The 20,009-nt window shown below is 36.2% G+C and overlaps 1 protein-coding gene across 1 annotated transcript in view; it reads right to left on the bottom strand.

Moving 5' to 3' along the window:
- Positions 1–20,009, bottom strand: part of RSPO2 (R-spondin 2) — a 142,594-nt gene that overhangs the window by 33,480 nt on the left and 89,105 nt on the right. The window contains 2 exon segments of the mRNA XM_006916613.2: positions 15,117–15,305; positions 17,399–17,542. Of these exon segments, the coding sequence (XP_006916675.1) occupies positions 15,117–15,305; positions 17,399–17,542 (333 nt within the window).

The raw sequence follows: 20,009 nt of genomic DNA, 5'->3' as shown, positions 1-20,009 counted from the left end.
AAGGGGTAGATTCCGAAGTCACTTATGTAGAGGTAATTTCTGAACACTATACATAATGAATGTGGAACATTTTTATTTTGTTTTGGTGCTTTGTCTGTAAAATTCATTAAGATAGCCCTTGCCAGATTTTTCACGGATCATTTAAAATATAAAATGCAATGAAATTTACATCACCATTAGATACCACTCTGACATTTATTTCAAATGGATACGGGCGTCTGTCAGACCACGAGTAAACTTAACCAGTGAGGAGTTGGCATTTTGCTGATTCCATTTTGTTCTCACATAGAAAACTGCTCGGTTTCACAGTTAGCAGAACTCAGTAATGCTATAATTCTAAAGTAGTCTTTGACGACTGAATATTCAATAAACAATGTAGTAAAACTAAGAAGTGAAATCCTTATAGTGATTAATAAGTCAGGTAATTTATGCCCACTGAAAACAGACCAAGGCAAAAACATGAAAAAAGGAAAGGTATTTGAATTAGGTTATGCAAAGGCACAAAAACACACAACTTTGAAGAAATGTAACATATATAACTTTCTCCCAGGGCCATAGAATTGCCTTCAATGGTCCACCACCAATTATCCACCTTCAATTAAACAGCCACCATCTATGAAGAGTGTTAGAGTAGGAACGTCTGTGCCAGTCTTTGGAGGTCCAAATTACATGGCAACTTTGGGGAATCGACTCAAACCAGAAAACTGAGGTAAGTGGAGAATAATCTCTAAGTGTCCCCAGAACAGCCCCGGTCTCCCCGAGAACCTTTTTGGGTGGCTGGGCTGCCCACGGTTACTGACTAAAAGCTCGATGGCTCTTCCAGTTCCAGATTCCATATGTGTTAGATTTAGAAGCCCTGAGGACACGGGAAAGCCTCTTATGTTACAAGGGAAAAATGTAATGGCCAAACAGCTAAATGTCTTATTTCAGCCCATGTGAACATTTTGAAAACCGCACTTCGGCACTGTGATCTACCACTCAAACCTCTTGAAATTCTGACATCATGATCTTCTAAGAGATACAACAATGTCATCATATAATTTAATTATATGAGATTTCAGCAAGTTTTATTTCCTCTACATCATAAGTTTCAGAAATTCAGATCTAAATTTGGGAGTCTTTGCCTTCAAACTTGACTCCTGTACAGTACTGGCTTTGTAGCCTGAAATATCAGTAGGAAGTCCAATTTAAAAACTCAATTTACTTCTGTTGGCAAAATGAAACAGCATTTTGTATTTAAAATACTAAAATTTGTGCCCCAACCCTTAGGCAAATCTAGATAATAGGATGCCAAAGATTTTTCTGGCCAACAGAAATTATAAATTTTCTTCCTCTAATTTGTGGATGAGGGTACTTTTGGCTAATAGCTAAATTCTGATTTTGTTGTTAAAAGGAACAGATGCTAAAACACACCAAAAAAAAAAAAAATGTGGACATGTGGACAAGCTAGTTTTGAAACAAAGGTATAAAATGAACTTAAATTGTGGTTGCTTTTTGTATTTGAGCTATCTTTGTTTCTTACTGGGCTTCTATCTCCAGTAGCGGACAAATGTGCTAATTTTCTCAATATGGAATATGCCAGCATTAAAGCCAAATAAACTCGGGTTTAAGATAATTACACTAGATTTCATCAAAGCAACTTGGCACTCATCAAAATTCAGTCCCAGTTGGTTGATGAGATTTCATCAGGCTGCTTAAGAAGCAGGGAAATAAACAAAGTGGAGAGACAATGAAAACAATGTGACAACTGTCAAACAAAATGCCGAGCACAACACTGAACATGTCCCTAAATGCAGTGCTGAACCCACTAATTCTAACCACCCCCCCCAACAAATACAAATGTACAAGAATACATGACCACATATTTTGAATTTTCAGTCATCTTTAATTGTGGATTCATTGCATAATACTGATTGTGGAATCATTTGTTACTAAGTATTTAAAGTTACATAAAAGATGAGCAATCTGAGGGCTGTATGGTTAAAAAAAGTTTTAAAATATGGGTGCTTAAGAGGTCACCACCCTTGTTTGAACTCCTTTAAGCAAGTTCTTAATAAATGTAAGCTATTATAAAGGGAATGGTTCAAATTAGGCTACTACTGATGTTATAGTTTTGCAACTAGATATGCTCACATGTCATCCACCTGGTGGAACATTTCACATAGTAGTTCTTGGGATATACAGGTCTTATGTTTCTGATAAAGTAGAAGCAAAGTGGTACCGGCAACGCAGAGCGCTCCGCTTCAAACAGAGCTACAGAAGCTAGCCAAATAACTCTTAATTCAAAGCATATTTGATGACTGTATTAGGTCAATCTGTGTGCTCGGAGTTGACAGTTATACCAAGTAGAGGAAGATCTGAAATGCAGCAGACACTTGACATTTGAAGCAGAAATTACTTTCAATTACTCAAGTGAGCAATACCACTCCCAACATGAAAATAGAAGAATACTACAAGAAATCTTTGCATGCATGCAAGATATGAATGCGGTTTCCTCCTATAGGTTTTGACACAAGATGAAGAGAGAGAGAAAGGGATGGCAGTCTACACAGTACACGTCTTCCATTCAGTTGCTTTTTACCATTTCATTTCGTCAGAGGTTCATTTCCTTTAGAATTTTCAAGAAAAGGATAGTTTGGAAAATAGATTCTTCTCTATTTGGTATTTTGGAAAATAAACTCATATCAGCCAAAGTATATTGTACGTGTTCTATTTATAAGTTCAAGATAATAACGAAAGACTTGTAACTAATTCAAGTTTCTAATTTTTTTGTTATGACTTTGAACTAGACATTCCAATTACTAAATTAAGACTATCAGTGCCTAAAAGTGAACATAGGACGGTATCACCAAAAAGTGAATGGAAAATACCTGCCAGAATTTCCTCCTAGGAACAAGGGAAGATAACATCTATTGAATAAAATGTTAAAAAGGCAGCTCAAGATGAAATAAAGTTGTGTTTGGAGCATATCATGTGCTTGTCTACTTTATGCCATATTTAACTGAATATGATTTGTAGATCCAAGTGAAAATCAGTAAACTAGTTAATGGGAGTATTTTTAAAATTGGTCCATCATCAAATCTTGCAGAGTCTACCATAAAATATAGGCACATTGAATTCAGTACATGCTAAATTTCATAATACCATTTGGAGAGAAAACACTGCAGAAATTAAAGACCAGGGACCACAGAGGACATATATGCAGTAACATGAATAATCCTAGTTGCATTACCTCTGAGGAATTCCCAGAGAATACTAGGTTGGAAAATAATGAGGCTTTTTGGGAGAAAGGGCTCTAAGTGTAATGCCTAAGCGAAAACCAAGCTTTGCGTTTAGCATCATCATTACCGGGGGAATTCACTCAGCCTCTCTGTAGAAGGATATAAATGAGCGTAACTTAAAAGTTCTGTTTTATAGAAAGACATGTTCTTTTTTTCAAAGGAAAACTCATGCAGAATCCTTAAAATTTAAGAGAGAAAAAAAGTAAAGCTACTCTCAACCAGAGAGACTGGATCCTTACCTGCTAGGCACCCCCATGAGCTATGAGAAAACCCACATACCAGGACATAGTGACCACTCCTGAATCTAGATCTAGAGTTTCCTTCTGAACCTCTATAAATCCTACCATCTTTTCAAGGTTCAATTACTGACATGTAACAGGTTTAAGAAACTGAATTTCTATAGCAAAAATGTCTTTAGGTACAGTGACACAACACACGTTACTGAATTGTTTATATATCTGTATCCATGTTCCTAACTTTAGGCTCATTGCTTATGACATAGGTTGCCAGTCCACTTGTCATAAACTATGTACCACTGTCATACTGATGCTTTAATTTCTTTTTAAATATTCACATACCCAAACTGGACGTTTGTAAATGAATCACCACAAATGGACAGAGACTTCCTCTTCCCTGTGATAATTTTTCAATCTCAAATTTTTCTAGCACTAGTCAATCCATGGGGCTCAAGTCAATAACCAACTCTCACTGACTTTGAGGTATTTGCTGAGTTCATTTCTTCTTTTTATTTCTACTTCTTTTGCCCACAGCTTTCCCCTTTTACTTCCTGATGCATATGTTGTTTCAAACAGATTCTCCATGTTTACGTAAATGGTAGGCTATCCATATCCGTTTTTGGTTTTTTTTTTGTGTGACTTTTGCTTATTCAATCTTTTCTTTCCACTCTCTTTTCACTTATTCAAATCTTCCCATGATTCCAGGTCTACATTCTGAAGTCTCACCTCTCCAGCCACCATTAACCTGTCATAGACATCCTGCAGTCTTCATCCTTTTCAACATGTGGAACTTGCTCTGCATTAGGTTCTATGCTAATCAGGATACTAAACGAATACCCTGGGTATTTTTAGAACTTAATGTTTCAATTTCCCCAACTAGATTATACTGCAAATGAGGAGAAATGAGTTCAACTTTGAATACACTGATACATCTGTTAGCTGAATTGTAGATTAGCCTATACTTCCTCTGCCTACCAAAGACTATTGCAATCTTCTAGGTAGAGAGAATAAGAAGGCTTCAAGTCAAGTAAAGACAACAGAAATGAAGATGAATGGACGGTGGAGAAACAGGACGGAGTGGCTGGTTATTTAAAAAAAAAAAAAGTAATAACAACCCACATTTTCTGATCCTTGACTCTGTGTAAGGCAAGGTATGAATGATATTATTTAATCCTTATAACAATCCTATGAAACGGGCATCTGTCGTCCTCATAATATAGATGTGGATGCTCAAACAGAGAGATTAAGTAAACATCTCAAGTTTGCATATGTTTAAGTGGTTGAACAAAGACCTGAGTCCTACTTTGAATGAAAGGAAGAGATTCAAAGGTAGGGCTGACAGCCTGGGTAACTGGGAAGCTAGTGATGCCTGTAATAAGGAGTAATAAGGTTTTGAAAGGACGACAGTATGTTTCAGCTATGCTTGGTTTGACATGCTGGCTGGATATCTGAGAGAGATGTCCATCAACAGCCAGATCTGTGGGATTCGGAAGACGATTCTCACCTAAATGACAGCTGAAGCCATGAAGCAAAAATCAAAGAGCAAAGAGGCAAGAATAAACCAGCCACAGGGAGAATGGAAAATATAGCAGAATTAACAGCAATTACAACAAAACATAGCAAAAATAATAAAACGTGCCTATTTGCATATATGTTCATTTACTCCTCACAACAATCCTGTGATATATTATCCTCATTTCATATATGACCAAGCTTTGGGAAATTAATTTGATTGATGACATTCAATCAATAAGTGTCTAAGACCAGTATGTACCAAATTTACAACTCTTTCCACTATTTTTCCATACTGTTTTTTCCAAATTTACAATCATCCACTATCACTGAAGAGATAAAATAGAAACTAGATGACCATTTGTCGAAGACATCCAAGTGTGTATTGGGAGGTTAGAGGGAAGGCAGGAGAAAAAGTAATGAACAGAATGGGTTAAAGGATTAAAATTAGAGAGAACAAAGACACGATACCTTGCTTCTCACACAATGCTGCAAACACCACAGATTGATAACTATTCTCAACCCAATGTTCTAGGCAGCTGCTAGTATAAACAACATGCTAGATAAAAACACCTTAGATCATACAATTGAAATTGCGCCCTCTGGGAACATTTTCATCCTCGATCTAAATAATATTTGCATGCTTTAAATTTTCAGAGTACTCCAAGCTGGCTGGTAAGAGAAACCCATTAGAAAGTGAACATCGTAAGCTAGAAAACAGGGACTAATACTTCCCAGAGTCTTAGTAAATGGCAAATGGAAGTGGTAGTTAGAAAGCAAATATAGTTCAGTTAGGGTGAATACATAATGTGCCCAGATTTAAAAAAAAAAAAATAGTGCAGCTTATTTAGCTGCACTAATAAAACTGGAGAATGGCTTGGCTTAGAAAGTTGGCAGAAAAAGATTTCAGGGTCATAGAGGACTGCAAGTCAAGGCAAAATTTTGCACTCTAAAAAAGCAAGCATAACAGAAAAATGCATAAACATTGAAATGCATGTCTTCTCTGTTAATTCTCCCAAACTCAGACTCTGCTTAAAGCACTACCCCAAATCTGGGATGTGCAGTTTATCTCCTTTTTTGTCTTATCTTCTTACTTACGCATAACCAGCACAACTGCAGTCACTTCCGTCTTCAGTTGGCAACCTACTAAAATACGTCCATGCTCAAAAGTCCCCTATGGCTTTCCACTGTGTACAAGGTAAAATTCAAACTCCTGTCCTCTCCATAGAAGCGCTTCACACTCAGCATGCAACTATATTTTTGCCATGAGCTTCTGTGACTGACATTCACGAACTCTGAACTTCAACCAGGCTCTTCTGCTCTCTCTCCCTTGGACACGAGAGGCGCACTTTAGAATCTGCACCTTTCCCCACAGTACTCTGTCTTAAAAAAAAAACAAACAACAAAAAAACCTCCCTTTTTTAATGTGTTTTCCACCCACCCCACCTAATATAAGTTTTGCATTTCAAGAAGCATTCTCTGGCCACAACAACTAAAAATGATGCTTTTTCCTATAATAGCAGAGCCTGTAACAATATTCTTTCACAATTAATTTAATTCTGCTTTTCTTTTGTTATTTTGTAACGTGCATCTTCTTCTTCCCTACTTAGACTATGAACTTATTTGTCTGTATTCTCCTCACTTCCAATATGCCCATTTTTAAAAAACCACAGGAATTAATAAGTGTTTAAACTACTGGTTTGATGAACCTGCAGACATGACAATGGAAAAAATCACAGATTGCAATGGAAATTCGGCTCCAGCATTCGCTACCTGAATTATGTTGTCGAAGTGGGTTCAAAAGAGGAATTAGAAGGCACCTTGTAACATATTTTAATAAAGTCAATTCAGTTCAGTGAATATTTACTCAAAATCTATATGGTTCCAATATCAAATAGTTTGCCAGATTAAAATAATTTAAGGCCAGTCTTGAAGAAACAAAAATCGGAAAAGATTATTTAAAATGTTAGTGCGGAACTTAACATAATCACTAGAAATAACTGCATCTAAATATGCAATTCCTGATTTTACTTAAGCACGTAGTACTATGTAGAAAGATACCATGCTTATTGACAAGTTCAAAGGGTAACTGATCCTTAATACAAATGCACACTTTCTAGATTTACTAGGTACCTGAGAGTTCTAAAGGTATTCATTAGTCACTAAAACAATCAAGTGGACGATTCCATTCAAATATAACTGATAGGTCAAAAAAGCCCTTATTCCACATTGCCCGGGCCTCTGCCAGGTCACACATATTTCACAATTACACGTCAGCTTTCGTTGAGGAATAAACATTCCCGAGCTGCTTTCTACCTCTGGAAACACATGTTTGTTATCTGGATGCTGTTGAAGATGCTGTCCGCCATACTACTCGTTGCTCTGGATGTGATTCTCCATTTGAGAAATATGTTTAATGTATGTCTCTTTCCTATGGAACTAGAATACTTTCTTTTCTATGAGAATTATCATTAATTTCCTCAGTTCTATGATGTAAGTCCCACCCCTCCTACACATATGCACATACTTGGATGTGTCTGAAATTGGAATGAGTATTCACATACATGTGTATATGTTCACATATACATACACGTGTATACATTCATGTTTGTATGTGTGTGTTGTGTGTATATATACACATGCATATATATTTGTATATACATACATATATATACATATATTCCCTCCAAAAGTTGTTATGAAATTGATATTCTGTTTTATAATCATTTATTTTAAATACGATAGAATCGTATCTACTTCTTCTCCCCTTTGCCTGACAGGAAGCTCAACTCCAAATTTTTGGCTCAATCATTTCAACCAACACATATTCATGTGCTCTATTTCCTTTGTCCTGAGCTCTTATTCTAATTTAAGTTTTTCCTAGTTCTGATCTTTTAAATTTGTTTTGTTTTAGTGTGTTATCAAATATCCTTTTATATTGTTATTAAATTTTTAAAGAAATGGGCAATATATAAGGGTATAACATCAATTATTAAATGTCTCTTGACTATACAAGTTCAAATATTTACTTCCAGTTTCCAGAGTTCTCAAATTCAAGAAAATACTGATACACAGAAAAATTAGGTCCAAGTATTATATAAACAGATCAATTGTAAAGGAAAATCTACTGCCTTTCCATTTTTCGTTTAAATTATAATAACTTTTGCCACTTGAACCTTTTTTGCCTCTCCCTGTTGGACAAATAACATTATTGTCTTCACCACTTCTGTATGATGACAACATGAATCACACTGAGATTTTAGTAAAACTCTGTCATGATTTCCATTAAAATGTTTTTTTCAGCCTCCTAATCCTGGAGGATATCCACAAGTACAGCTCTTGGTCAATCCAGTAGCTGGAGAAGTATTTACAGGAAATCTCAATGAGCGAACCGCCTGCACTTTTTATCAACACCAGTGAAAGCTCCCAGGGAGGTGTCTGGTGAGGAGAATAAGTTGTTCCGGAAACCACTGGGGATTTATACTTGAGGTTCTCCTATCTCGTAAGCTTTTTTTTTTTTTTCTTTAAAAAAAGATCCCCTGTAAGGGGGTGAAAAAAATCTCCCACTGACACCATGTGTGCCCTATTAAAGTTGTTTTTATTTTAAAGTGTTGTAAAAATGGTTTTATATATTTTACATTAAGATCAGAGTAGCTTACTGCTGTGTAAAATTCATAAAAGAAAGGCCCTTTGGAATTTTCCTGTCGTTGCCTTGTTGCCCATAGAACGTCCGACCTTCGGTGGCATATGTAGTTGAGAAATCCTTTTTACAAGTACCCATAAAAGAGACTAGTACATGTTGCTCCAGACTATAATTAAAGGGGCGAGTGGAGACTCCAGATGGGAAGCTGCAGAGAATGGCACAAAGAGGTGTGGCCCCTTTCACTGCTCGCTCCCGGGCCCCTCCGGCAAACAAGGCTGGCACCGAGACAGGCTCAAAATGAAACTGGGAGAAGAGGTCGTCCTATATCCCCTCCCTCAGCCTCCATGTGATGGGCGCTTTGCACTCCCTTGGATTTCTACGTCTAAGTCCAGGACGACACTGTTACCCCTTTCTGGATTTGTCGTGCTCTCCGGTGCACACCGCAATAGAGCCCGCTTTTCTGCTCCTCCATTCTCTCAGACTGTCACCTTTCTGAAATGTGAAAATTAGTAGATCTGATTTTGGTATCATTTGGCTCAATCATTTCAACCAACACAGGTATCATTGCTTAAAAAAAAAAGAAAAGAAAGAAAGAAAAAAGAAAAAACAGAAAACACCACCAACAACAGGTACCAATAGTTACCACCTACTCACTTTCCAGCAAACATGTAAAAAAAATTAACAAGTGGGAGAGGGGATGCGGAGAGGGCAGGGCAGGCAGACTGCCCGAGATACTGCCTAACGCTCATTGTTAAGATCACTAAAGTGGGAATTTCCGACACTAGCTACTGAGAGAAATGTTTAGGGCCAGGTAGACCTTTGATAAACATGAATTTAATATAACAATTATATATTAACATTTAAAATGTGGCTGCTTGCTTATGAGTGACTGTCCCAGTTTATAATTACTATAAACATTACAGTTAGGTGCCATCTGTCTAGAGTACCTGGGAACTAGCATGATTTGCTTAAAGCGAGTAACACAAATCACTGATTTTAAAATAGAATAAAGTATTTAGCATAGCAAACAGAGGGGCAACAAGAATTCCCCTTTTTTAGATGCTGTCATTTTCATACAAAAATGTCAATAGCTATGAAAGTTTCAAAAGACAAAATGTTTTCCTCTTATCCTCTCTCTTCCAAACTACTCTTGAGGTTGGCATGTATAACACAGACCACATAAATTACAACTCAAATGTAAACAAAATGTACAGAAATAAAGAACATATGTCTAAAGCATATTTTCTTGACCCTTATCCTACTGAAATTGTGCTTATTTCCTGCTCTCAGTTTAATCCATCACAATCTGCAACCATCTTTAGTTATATTATCTAATACCTAGTCCACATGTTGCTGTCAATTTATGTACAGAAAACAAAGATTAGAGAGGCCTTAGTATTATTGCCTTTTTAAAAGTAGATGTTTGCGGAGATTAAGGGTCTAAGTTGCTAAATAATATTTTCTTTTGTTTCCTACCAAGTTAAAAGCCGCTTTAAAAAAAAAAAAGGATAATGGTCAAGTAAGTTCTCACAAGATGAATAAGTTATTTTCAAATTGAAATAGTGTGTAGCAGCAGATTCCATATTTAAATTTTAGCACAGTCCCAAGAAAACGCAACTAGGGCTTAAAGAGTTACACTGTGTTGTTTCTTACAAATGTGATACGGTGCGTTGAGGCAGCCGCAAGCAAAAGGGACAAAAAGCTATCTGAGCATGTGTCAGAGCATCACCTAAATTACTTTAACAGCCTGACCGCTTAAATGTGTCAGAAAGAGGAAAACCATGCTGGGCACAGAGCTACTGGATGTGGGGGTGGGGCTCGGATCCCAGCGCTTCTGTGCAGACCAGCAAGGGGGCAGAGATGGATGCTGGGTGTGACCCAATACAAGGCAGCCTCAGCTAGAGAGCAACCACGAAAGGCTGAGGATAGAAATCACAATCTTGAAGTCACACTTCCCCGGCCCTGCCCCCCCCACCCCCAACAAATAGAGAACCAATGACAGTAAAATTATAGAAGAAAGTCTTAGCAGGGGAAGGCGAACCAAAGCAAAGCTAGTGGCATTTATGACCTTTGGGGTAGGTTTCAGCAGATATTTCAAGTTGGAAGATGTTGGGAGGGAGTGCTGATGGCAGGGTGCCATGATTTTTTAAAGTATTTGTAGAACAAACGTAAAATGATATGTAGGTTGGAGGGAGAAATAGTTTAAAGTAGGCTACTTTGATGTTGGACAGCCACGCCTTATCTTTGACATCTATTATAAGAAACAAGGAAGAGGCGCAGGAAAACCTGGGTTTCCTAGGCAGCAAAACCTTGGTCCAACCCTTGGCTCTACCACTAGATGCTTGCCACGTATCCTCATGGACCAGCTGGAGCCTCACTAGAGCTCAGCTCCTCCTCTTCCCTAATATATAGTGGGAGGATCAAGGATAGTCACATAACACAGCCACGGGGTCAATAGCTTAATTTTTTCCCCCTAGATCTTCAAAAATCTTTCATTCAGATCTCTAATCAAATGATGTTCCCTCAATTTCCCTGAACACCCTAAATAAAATTTACTCACAACAAATTTTTTCACTAATTCCTTATCCTGCTTTATTTTTCTTTATAGCCCCTATCTCCACATGAAATTATGCACTCATCCACCTCTTTATTGCCACAATTCCCACTAGAAAACACTCTGTAGGACTCTGAGCAATGTTATGCCTAGAGCAATGATTGGTACACAGCAGTGCTCAATAAATATCAATGAATGAATTAAAATTAGTTGTCATGAGACCTTACAAAATAATGAGTCCCAACAGATGGGATAAAATGTTTTAGGTGGAGGTTATGTTGGTCAATCTTGTGAAAGAGTGCAAGAGTACAGCCGCCTCCAAATGTCACCATTTTCCCCTGTACACAAGCATCTTCCACCTTTGTACTTCTACAATCACAATTTTGTTCTTCCTTCTGTCATTTAAATATGTGATAATAGCATATTTATATTTTTCTATTAATATATTGCCTAATATATAACATGGCTGAGACTTGAAATCCCTTCCATTTAAAGATGCGGGTTATATATTAATAGAATAAATTGGTCTCTGTTTTATTAGGATGAGTTCTATTAATTCGTGTGCTCAGGGTGGGAGGGAAGGGAGTAAAGACAGTTATATCTACAGTGAGTACAGTCTTCATTTTTAAGGAGTCCATTCTTTTTCCGCCTTCTTTCCGACACACATTGTTCGGTCTATTTCGTCTCTCACTCACTGTCCATCTTTCTCTTTTTTCCCATGGCCTTTTATGTTCCCTTCCCCCCCCCCCCTTTCTCTCTCTCTTCTCTTCCTCCATCCTCCTGCTATCTTGGTAGCTAAACCACAAGTCATATGTGAACTTAAAAAGAGTCTTGCTTAGTCTTTGAAGGTTGACTACCTGTGGGAAGGAAGGAGGAGGACAGAGGAGGGTGAAAGGTGCCAGATATGAAAGGCTTGACAAATGCACAGTGCAACTACTGAAAAAGTAGTTCAGTTCTTTGGTTATAGAACAGTGCTCTTGGGCTTAAAAGTCTCTCCCTAATCCTTCATATGACAACCACAGAACTTGCCCGTATGTTTTGGCAATTAATCTTAGAATCACTGGATTTTAGAACTGGATGGGACCTTAGAGCTTGCTTACCCCAATACTCTCAAATTTACAAATGAGGAAATAGAGGCCAAAAGAGGTTAAGTGACTTGCCAAGGGTCACAGAATTAATGACTTGACAGGGTACAGAGACTCAGATCTCCTGATCGCCAGACCAGAATCCTGAAAAATGAGTGTCAGAAAAGCCCAAGAAACTCTACAGGTTGTGTCATTAGAAACAAAAGAAAAGATAACTAATCAAAAAGAAAAGTTTGGGAATGAACACTAAGTAACTTCAAGTGTAAATTAATTCATGACTTAGGATATTTCCAGATATTCTTTCTTTTTTTAAAAGCAATAGTAAATGACAATTAAAAGGAAAGTAAGCTAAAGCATTACATTGTTTTTTTCATCTTGCATTCATTTATTTTCTCATTTTTAATAGTTTTTAGTGTAATGTCTTATACACTTAGTGACTATTCCATTACGCTGACCTCTAACTTATGCTTTCCAGTAATCGAAAGCAGCTGATTTTAATGTGGTGGTGCTTCAGTGTGAAGGAGGTTAAGGCTGTGTTTGTGTGCAATCAGGTTAAGACTGGCTCCAACAAGAGAAAAATCCATACATATGTTGAAAAGATCTGAAAAATGCCTGTATTCCCAACCTGATTACGACTTACATTTTTGCATGGTTTGTCAAAGCAGATCACTAAAATCAAATCAAGATGTAAAATGGGATAAAGTGGTTTTCTTCTCCATTCTTCCATTAATCACCGTGACCTACTGAAGAAAGAAACTTTTTGCTTTCTCACCTGAGGCAAGGTGGGGTATTCCACTGGAAGTTATGCCAATTTTTATCAATTAGTGCTCAAATTCCAAAATTAATTTTCTAGTTTCATTTCTTGCATTTACTTTATTGCAGTTATTTTATTGCAGAGTAATTTTCCATTTCTATCAACAATTCTTTTGTAGTTCTCTTTTTATAAAATATAAAGCAAATTCCCATATAACTTTTAGACCTGTGCACTTTAAAGATTATATAAAAACTGAACTTATTAAACTGAAAATGTAGAACAATAGATAGTCTCACCTAATAAACAATACTTGGTAAAACCTAAATGTGAATTTAATCAGAGTTCATTAATGGGTCACTTGTCAGAAAGCGAATATTAGCAGATGATACATAAGCATTTGTTTTGGCATAATTTAAATTGCTGACAGTGTCAGGTTGTACTCTATAAGGCAGTATATACTGTTGTTGGTAGTACAAAAAATAAGAGCGCAGTAAACATTATAGGTTAACAATCTAGTTGTTATCTATAAAATTCTCAAGCAAGACTGGGGCTAGGTCAAAATATTTGGGGAGCGGAGGGGAATATGCTGGCTCTTGTTACACATAAGCATGTTTGTTAGAGGAGCATTTTCAGGTTAATTTTTGCTATTAACGTAAACCACAATTGGGGGACCACATTGCTGGAAGAGAAATGGGGGGAGGGTAGTTGTATAAACAATATACAACAAAGGAAGTCTTTATTTCCAATACCTGAATCCATCAGGTTTGTTTTTAGGTACAAGGTTGCAGGTTAAATGCTCTCAGCTATCCAAGAAGTGGCTTATTAGTTTTGTAAGAAAATATTTTCTTATATTTTGACTGAAAAATACCCAGTTTAAGTGAACAAAACCATCCTTGTTAGTGAAAAGCAAAGCCAAAAAAACTTTGTTTCAAAGGCCCAGGAAAGCAAAGCAAAACTAATTCAAGAGGAAAAGCTGCCTTCCTAATAGTAGCTTCTGAATCTGGATCTAATAGTTCTCAAAGGCCGACTGGAGTCTTCAAGTCTTAAGTTTGTCTTCCTCCATGGATCATAGGCATTCTCTATGAGGCAGAGTAATATGGATATAAATCCATTTTAAGCAGATATATATTCTCTCTCTGGGCTACAGCCACAAAGCTGAAAAACTATGCACCAACAGCAAGAATAAGGGCAAGCAAAAGTTTTTATTATTTTATAGGGCAATTTTCCAAACACAACTTCCTTTTTTTGCTTTTCTATCTTGTGGACTAGAAAAACCCCAACTTCGTCTCTGGTAATGTAGCATCCACTAGTGATAAAATAAACAGTAACAAGCGATTCTGCTCTAAGAAGCGCAGTGACAGCGCCGATAACGGCATTTAAAACAGACTTACTCAGCGTCGGCCGGCACCTGAGCTATGTATGCTTCTCCTAATTTGTAAATGGGCCTAATCCTGTTATTACAGGATAATTACTGCAAATCAGCACAATTACTACAAAGACATGAATAAACACACACATCCCAGTAGCTGTTTTCTACAAATTATTATGAAAACAAAGAGAACCGGCTAATTGTGGTAACATTAAGACAATGTTTATTCCTCCCAGTGTTTGGGCAAGTTTATTTTAAGTTGTCTTCTTCAACTAGTATTGATGCAGATGATTTTACAGATTCCATAAACCTTTCTAATCTAAACTCTTCTCAACTGAAAGTTGGCTGCTTCTTCCAAAGCAACATCTGCAAAGGCCTGATTTCATAAGCCAAAAAAACCAACTAACACACTTTTAGAAATCTCAATTTAGAAAACTCATTTGGATTGTACTCTTCTAAGTTATTATCAAGATACCATGAAAATGAATGAAATATTCACTTTGTATTCTTCACAATTTAAGCACTCATCTCCAAGTTAGTACAATGTGGAATTTTACTCTCTCACTGATGATATTATCAGGTTTCCCTCATGGATTACTATTAGTTATTGGAAGGGAGGGTGGTTATGGAAGAGGAGAATTCAGAAAGCACACAGCCCATGATAGTGGTTATCCAAACTCACCTCCTGGACAGTGCCTCATGGCCATCTTACATCTCCTGGATTCAGCGATGGTTGGACATGGTATCGTGTCTTTTGCTGGCTTTTTAACAATTTGCCGTGTTCTGGTTTCCAGACCCCATTTAAATCCACATGTGCGATTATTTCTGCTACAAGTTCCCCATTCACTCCAATGACCAACTTCACAACCTTCTGATAAAGATTTAAAAAACACAAACACAAATAAAAATTTGGTATTCATTTGCTCCACTGTCACCAAATATACATAGCTGTGTTTTTCCACTCCCCCTACCCCTGACCTTCAGATACCAAAAATTAAGTTGTACAGCCCACAAAAACCAAATTTGCCTTTTAGGAACTTTAATTCTTTAAATCATACATAGGGTTACTTCCATTTACAACAAATAATTGCCACATAAGTAATTTAAAAATTATTACTTTCTATTTGTCTTAGTTCATTTTTTGAAGACGTGCTACCGGTCCATTCTAAAGACACTGAAATATATAATCTCTAAAAGATGCAATAGCTAAAACCTACAGTAGAGGATACTATTTCTATACCATGACAGAAGACAAAATTTTATGGGTTAATTCTGAATGTCCCCACTACAATTCACAAATGTGTTAGTTTTATTTTGGAAGTAGTTGGTGAAAGGATAGGGTATCTATTTAGCATTTTCTGATTATCTCAATTCTTTCAATAGGTGTCTAGAAACCATAGTATGTATTTCTTATTCCCTAAATTGGTGCTGTATATTACTACAGTTTGAAAGGTAAACAAGTATGATCATATATTTGAAAAATGTATGTTTTTCCTAGATATGTAAAAGCTTTTAGCATCCTCTTTTGTAAATTCATGTAGTGGAAAAGTAGGCTACCCTCCACTCCCTGGGGTGGGGCAATAAAGGGACAAAAATAGTCAAAGTTAACCTTCTTCATCAAATTCACCATTAAGAAGCCCCTTTGCACTAGCAGATGAGGATTCAGCCCCAGAGTCTACACACATTTCAATATTCCAGATTTCAGCAGGCATCATGGTTATTCTTAGATTTTTCAAAGCTATGTAAGATTTGTATTCAGGGGAATGCATAGGACCCGATATGTAATTTGTTTACATTTAAGAGTTTCATAAGAGTTTCCATTGAACATTTGTCATGGGCTGGGTCCAGCCTCTCAAAAGCCAACTCAACATTCTGAATATACTCTTCTAGTGACTTTCTTATTTTTCAATAGGGTGTTGCCTGTATGAATGTATTAACACACGCAAATAGGAACATTACACATTTCTTCAAAAACCTCTCATTTAAATGTGTTCTCTGTAAGCTTTCAAATATATAATTATAGACTATTTTAGCAATATTTCTGTAGAAAAGAAGTTCTTAATTTTCTTTTAAGTCTCCATTTCAAGGAGATGGCAAATCTCAGTTATAATACATAGCTCTATTGTACATCATATCAAATGTATAACGTCAGATAAAATTCAGAGGTTGGGGATTAGGGGTTGAGCTAGTGATGATGACATTATATCTAAGAATAGGTTCAGGCATTCATCAAAATGTAGGCACTCACAGATCTTTACCTTTTAATCAGTAGTATAAAACCAAAATCATATGAAATCAGTAAAAAATTAGTATAAACACCCAAAACCAAAGTGTTTTTCAAATACTCAAAGAATATAAAATTTATAAAATGTATATTTCTAATTATTGTTCACAAATAGTATATATGTGTATATTAAGTTATGCATTCTAGATATCTAAATTTAGTAAAAGTAAAATTTTTTAATGTACTTGGCAATATGCAATCATCAACAAAATGTATTTTACATAAAAATTTTCTTTCCAATTGATTTTTTTAAGCAAATGGCTAAGAAGCACTATAATTAATATATATAATGGAAGTAACAGAATAGGTAACCACATGGTACTGCCTGAAAACTTTTTCTTTTAAACAAAATATTTTCCCTTAACAGTTACTAACAATTTATTAAAATAATTAAGAAACAGATATATTACACATGATAAAAATGTTGATATCAGCATTTAAATAGTTTAACCTAGTAAATGTACAACTAGCAAATCATGTAGCAAGATGTAATATATGAGACTACCCAATGTCATGATGCCTAAAGAATTCAGAAAGTCAGCAAAAAACTTAAATAATTTTCATTGCTAATTAACAGGATTTTGATTTTAGGTTGATATATATCTAGCATGCATTTTTTTTTCCCCCAAGAAAGAGGTGTTAAAAGTTGAAGTTTGAAAGTTACATGAAAAACTACTCACCCACACATTCCATGGTTTCATCTAATGGTGCAAAACCATCTGGACATTCATCAAAGCAACGGCCTCTATGCAAATAAAAGCCTACTTTGCACTTGGTACAAAAGTCTTTGCTAAAGCAAGAATCACAGTTTTCTATCCTGCACCCTAAAAACAATTTTAAAGAGAAAAAGATAATTTCAGTCAAAGAAATACACTTGTTTTGCAAATAAAACTTTCACAAAACTCATTGGTCAGCTCAACTGAAATTCTAGTGGTCAGAGAAATATGTGTTCAACTCGTTTGTTTCCTAATGCCATCTCATTCTAAATCACTCCTACCTCTTCTAATAGCTCACCACATCAATAAAGTAAGACGAAATTTCAGCCCAGGGCCCAAGCAGCATGAGACCCTTCAGAAATGTTCGCAACTCCAAATGGGATTAAAGCAAAAGATTAAAAAGAAAAACACCCCCACTACAAATTACATTGCTGCTGGGATTGAAATCTGTTCTGCTCTTCAAAAGACCTACAATGAAAAACAGAAAGGGAATACTCTAATCAGTGTCTTCTGTTTCAGAACAGTAAAATTCTGTTTATGTTGGTCAATGCTGGCATTTACTTTCATCGGAGGGTGTCTTAACTTGGAGGGGTAGTTTAAGTGATTTCTTTAAAACATACAATGTGTCAAAGGCTTTACATGCATTTTCATTTTAACCTACAAAGTGGGCAGTACTATCCCTGTTTTGCAAATAGGAAACTGAGACTAAATAAGAGAGATAAAGTCATATAGCTTGTAGTGGCTGAATTGGTCCTGAAAGCCCCCCAAACCATTGCCTTCTAAATCTTCATAACACACCGAATTTCGGTAGGAGCAGTCTTTGAAACAGATGTGCTTTCAGGCCTGCTACATGTGGATTTGAGTCCCAGCTCTGCCCTTACCAGCCCTGTGACTCAGGACAACTACATGCCTCTCTGAGCCTCCATTTCCTTCTGTATAAAAGAGGGATGTCACCGACTTTACGAGGCTATTGTGAGAACTTATAATAATATATGTAGATTGCCCAGCTCATAATAGGTAGTCTATACTGCACATGGAAGCAATAGTAGATTAGAAACATGTATTTTTCCACTAAACAACACACATTACAACAAGGTGTAAAAAGAAGCAATAATTTATCTTGTATTCTAGGTCAGATTCTCTGGTAGTAACATCAGGGCCAGTAACACCTGGGCCAGACATAACTGGCTTGCACAGGTAAAAATAATATAGTCTAAACTACTCTTCAAAGAGAGGAAAGAAGAGAAGGATGGAGTGTCAGTTAATTGAAAGGTCAGGTTTTCTAAAGCTAGCACATTACTTGCAGCAGATTTAATTGATGGTAACTAACAGCACGTAAACCTCTACGAAATCGCTTTTATTCACTTAACAAGGCTCTCAGTGCCGGTAGTGTATTTGGAGTTTCAATGATTCAGAAAAGCTTTAAAATATATAGTTCTTTGCAAGCAAAGAAATAATGGAATAGAAAATGTAACCAAAACATGAAATCATTGAATATTAAAATTTTTTAAAATTGAGAAAATAAAAGCAGAAAGTAGAATTCAAAGGCTAAAAATTTTTTTGTCAAATTACATTATAAATAATGAGTTTCTAGGCCTCTAAAAAGAAAATGGCGACTCTTCACCTTTCAATATTGAGTCTAAATGGGTTTTCATGTATTAAATGACCACCATGAATCAGCTAATTCAACTCCTAAAATGTTACTAAATTTACAATTGGAGAACCAGCTATGTGTGGGTGAAGGCTCACAGTCAAATTACAGCATTGCTTTTTGTGGGGAAGATGGTAGGCACAGAACAGTTTATCAGCCCATAAAAAGTTCATTTATAATCTTAAATGCTGTAACCTATATTTTAATAAAACACTGGTCTATAGCTGGTCAGTAGCTTCTTAATCATGGTCAAAATGCATGACCATCATGTCCACAAATTGTTGGTTTTCTTGCTACAAATGTTTTAAAAAAAGCAAGCAGCCCTTTCTGTTAGAATTATTTCCCAAGAAATAATGATAAACATCCCAAAGATAAAACAGAACTAAAAGATGAAAAGAACAAAGTATTTATGTTTTAAAGAGGACTATACACTTCATAAATCAGCCGTTATCTATAAGGTCTGAATTTCCTTTAAAACATGACCTACAATAAGCTTTCTGGCCAAAAAGTTATAGCAACAAGCATTTGGAATTAATTTTCCAAGGCCCTTTGTGGATCATTACTGTTACCTATCACTCCCTTTCCTCATTGGATTCCACGCTCCTGATGCCAGTTCATAGAATATGGAATTTCTGAAATTCCTGTCATTCTCTGTAAAGTCCCTTAAAACTTCTTCAGGCATAAATTCTGCTAGAAGAAAGTTTAATTGTTTGTCCTCAAATTTAAGTAGAATAAAAATCTGATGCATTCAAATTGTAGAATACTCCAACCATGGAACAGCATCAGGTGAATTATAAGCAAGGACTAAGAATAAGCTCTAAGACCTATAGTGAAGCGAAAAAGGCAAGTTGCAGGAAATAGGATGATATAATAAACAATATATGCAGGTGTGTGTGTGTATGTGTGTGTGTGTGTATGAAGCAG

The sequence above is a fragment of the Pteropus alecto genome, unplaced genomic scaffold, assembly GCF_000325575.1.
Source record: "Pteropus alecto unplaced genomic scaffold, ASM32557v1 scaffold164, whole genome shotgun sequence".
NCBI classification, from domain to species: Eukaryota; Metazoa; Chordata; class Mammalia; order Chiroptera; family Pteropodidae; genus Pteropus; species Pteropus alecto.
Note: the sequence above shows the minus strand (reverse complement) of the source record. Positions and strands in the feature narration are given on the sequence as shown.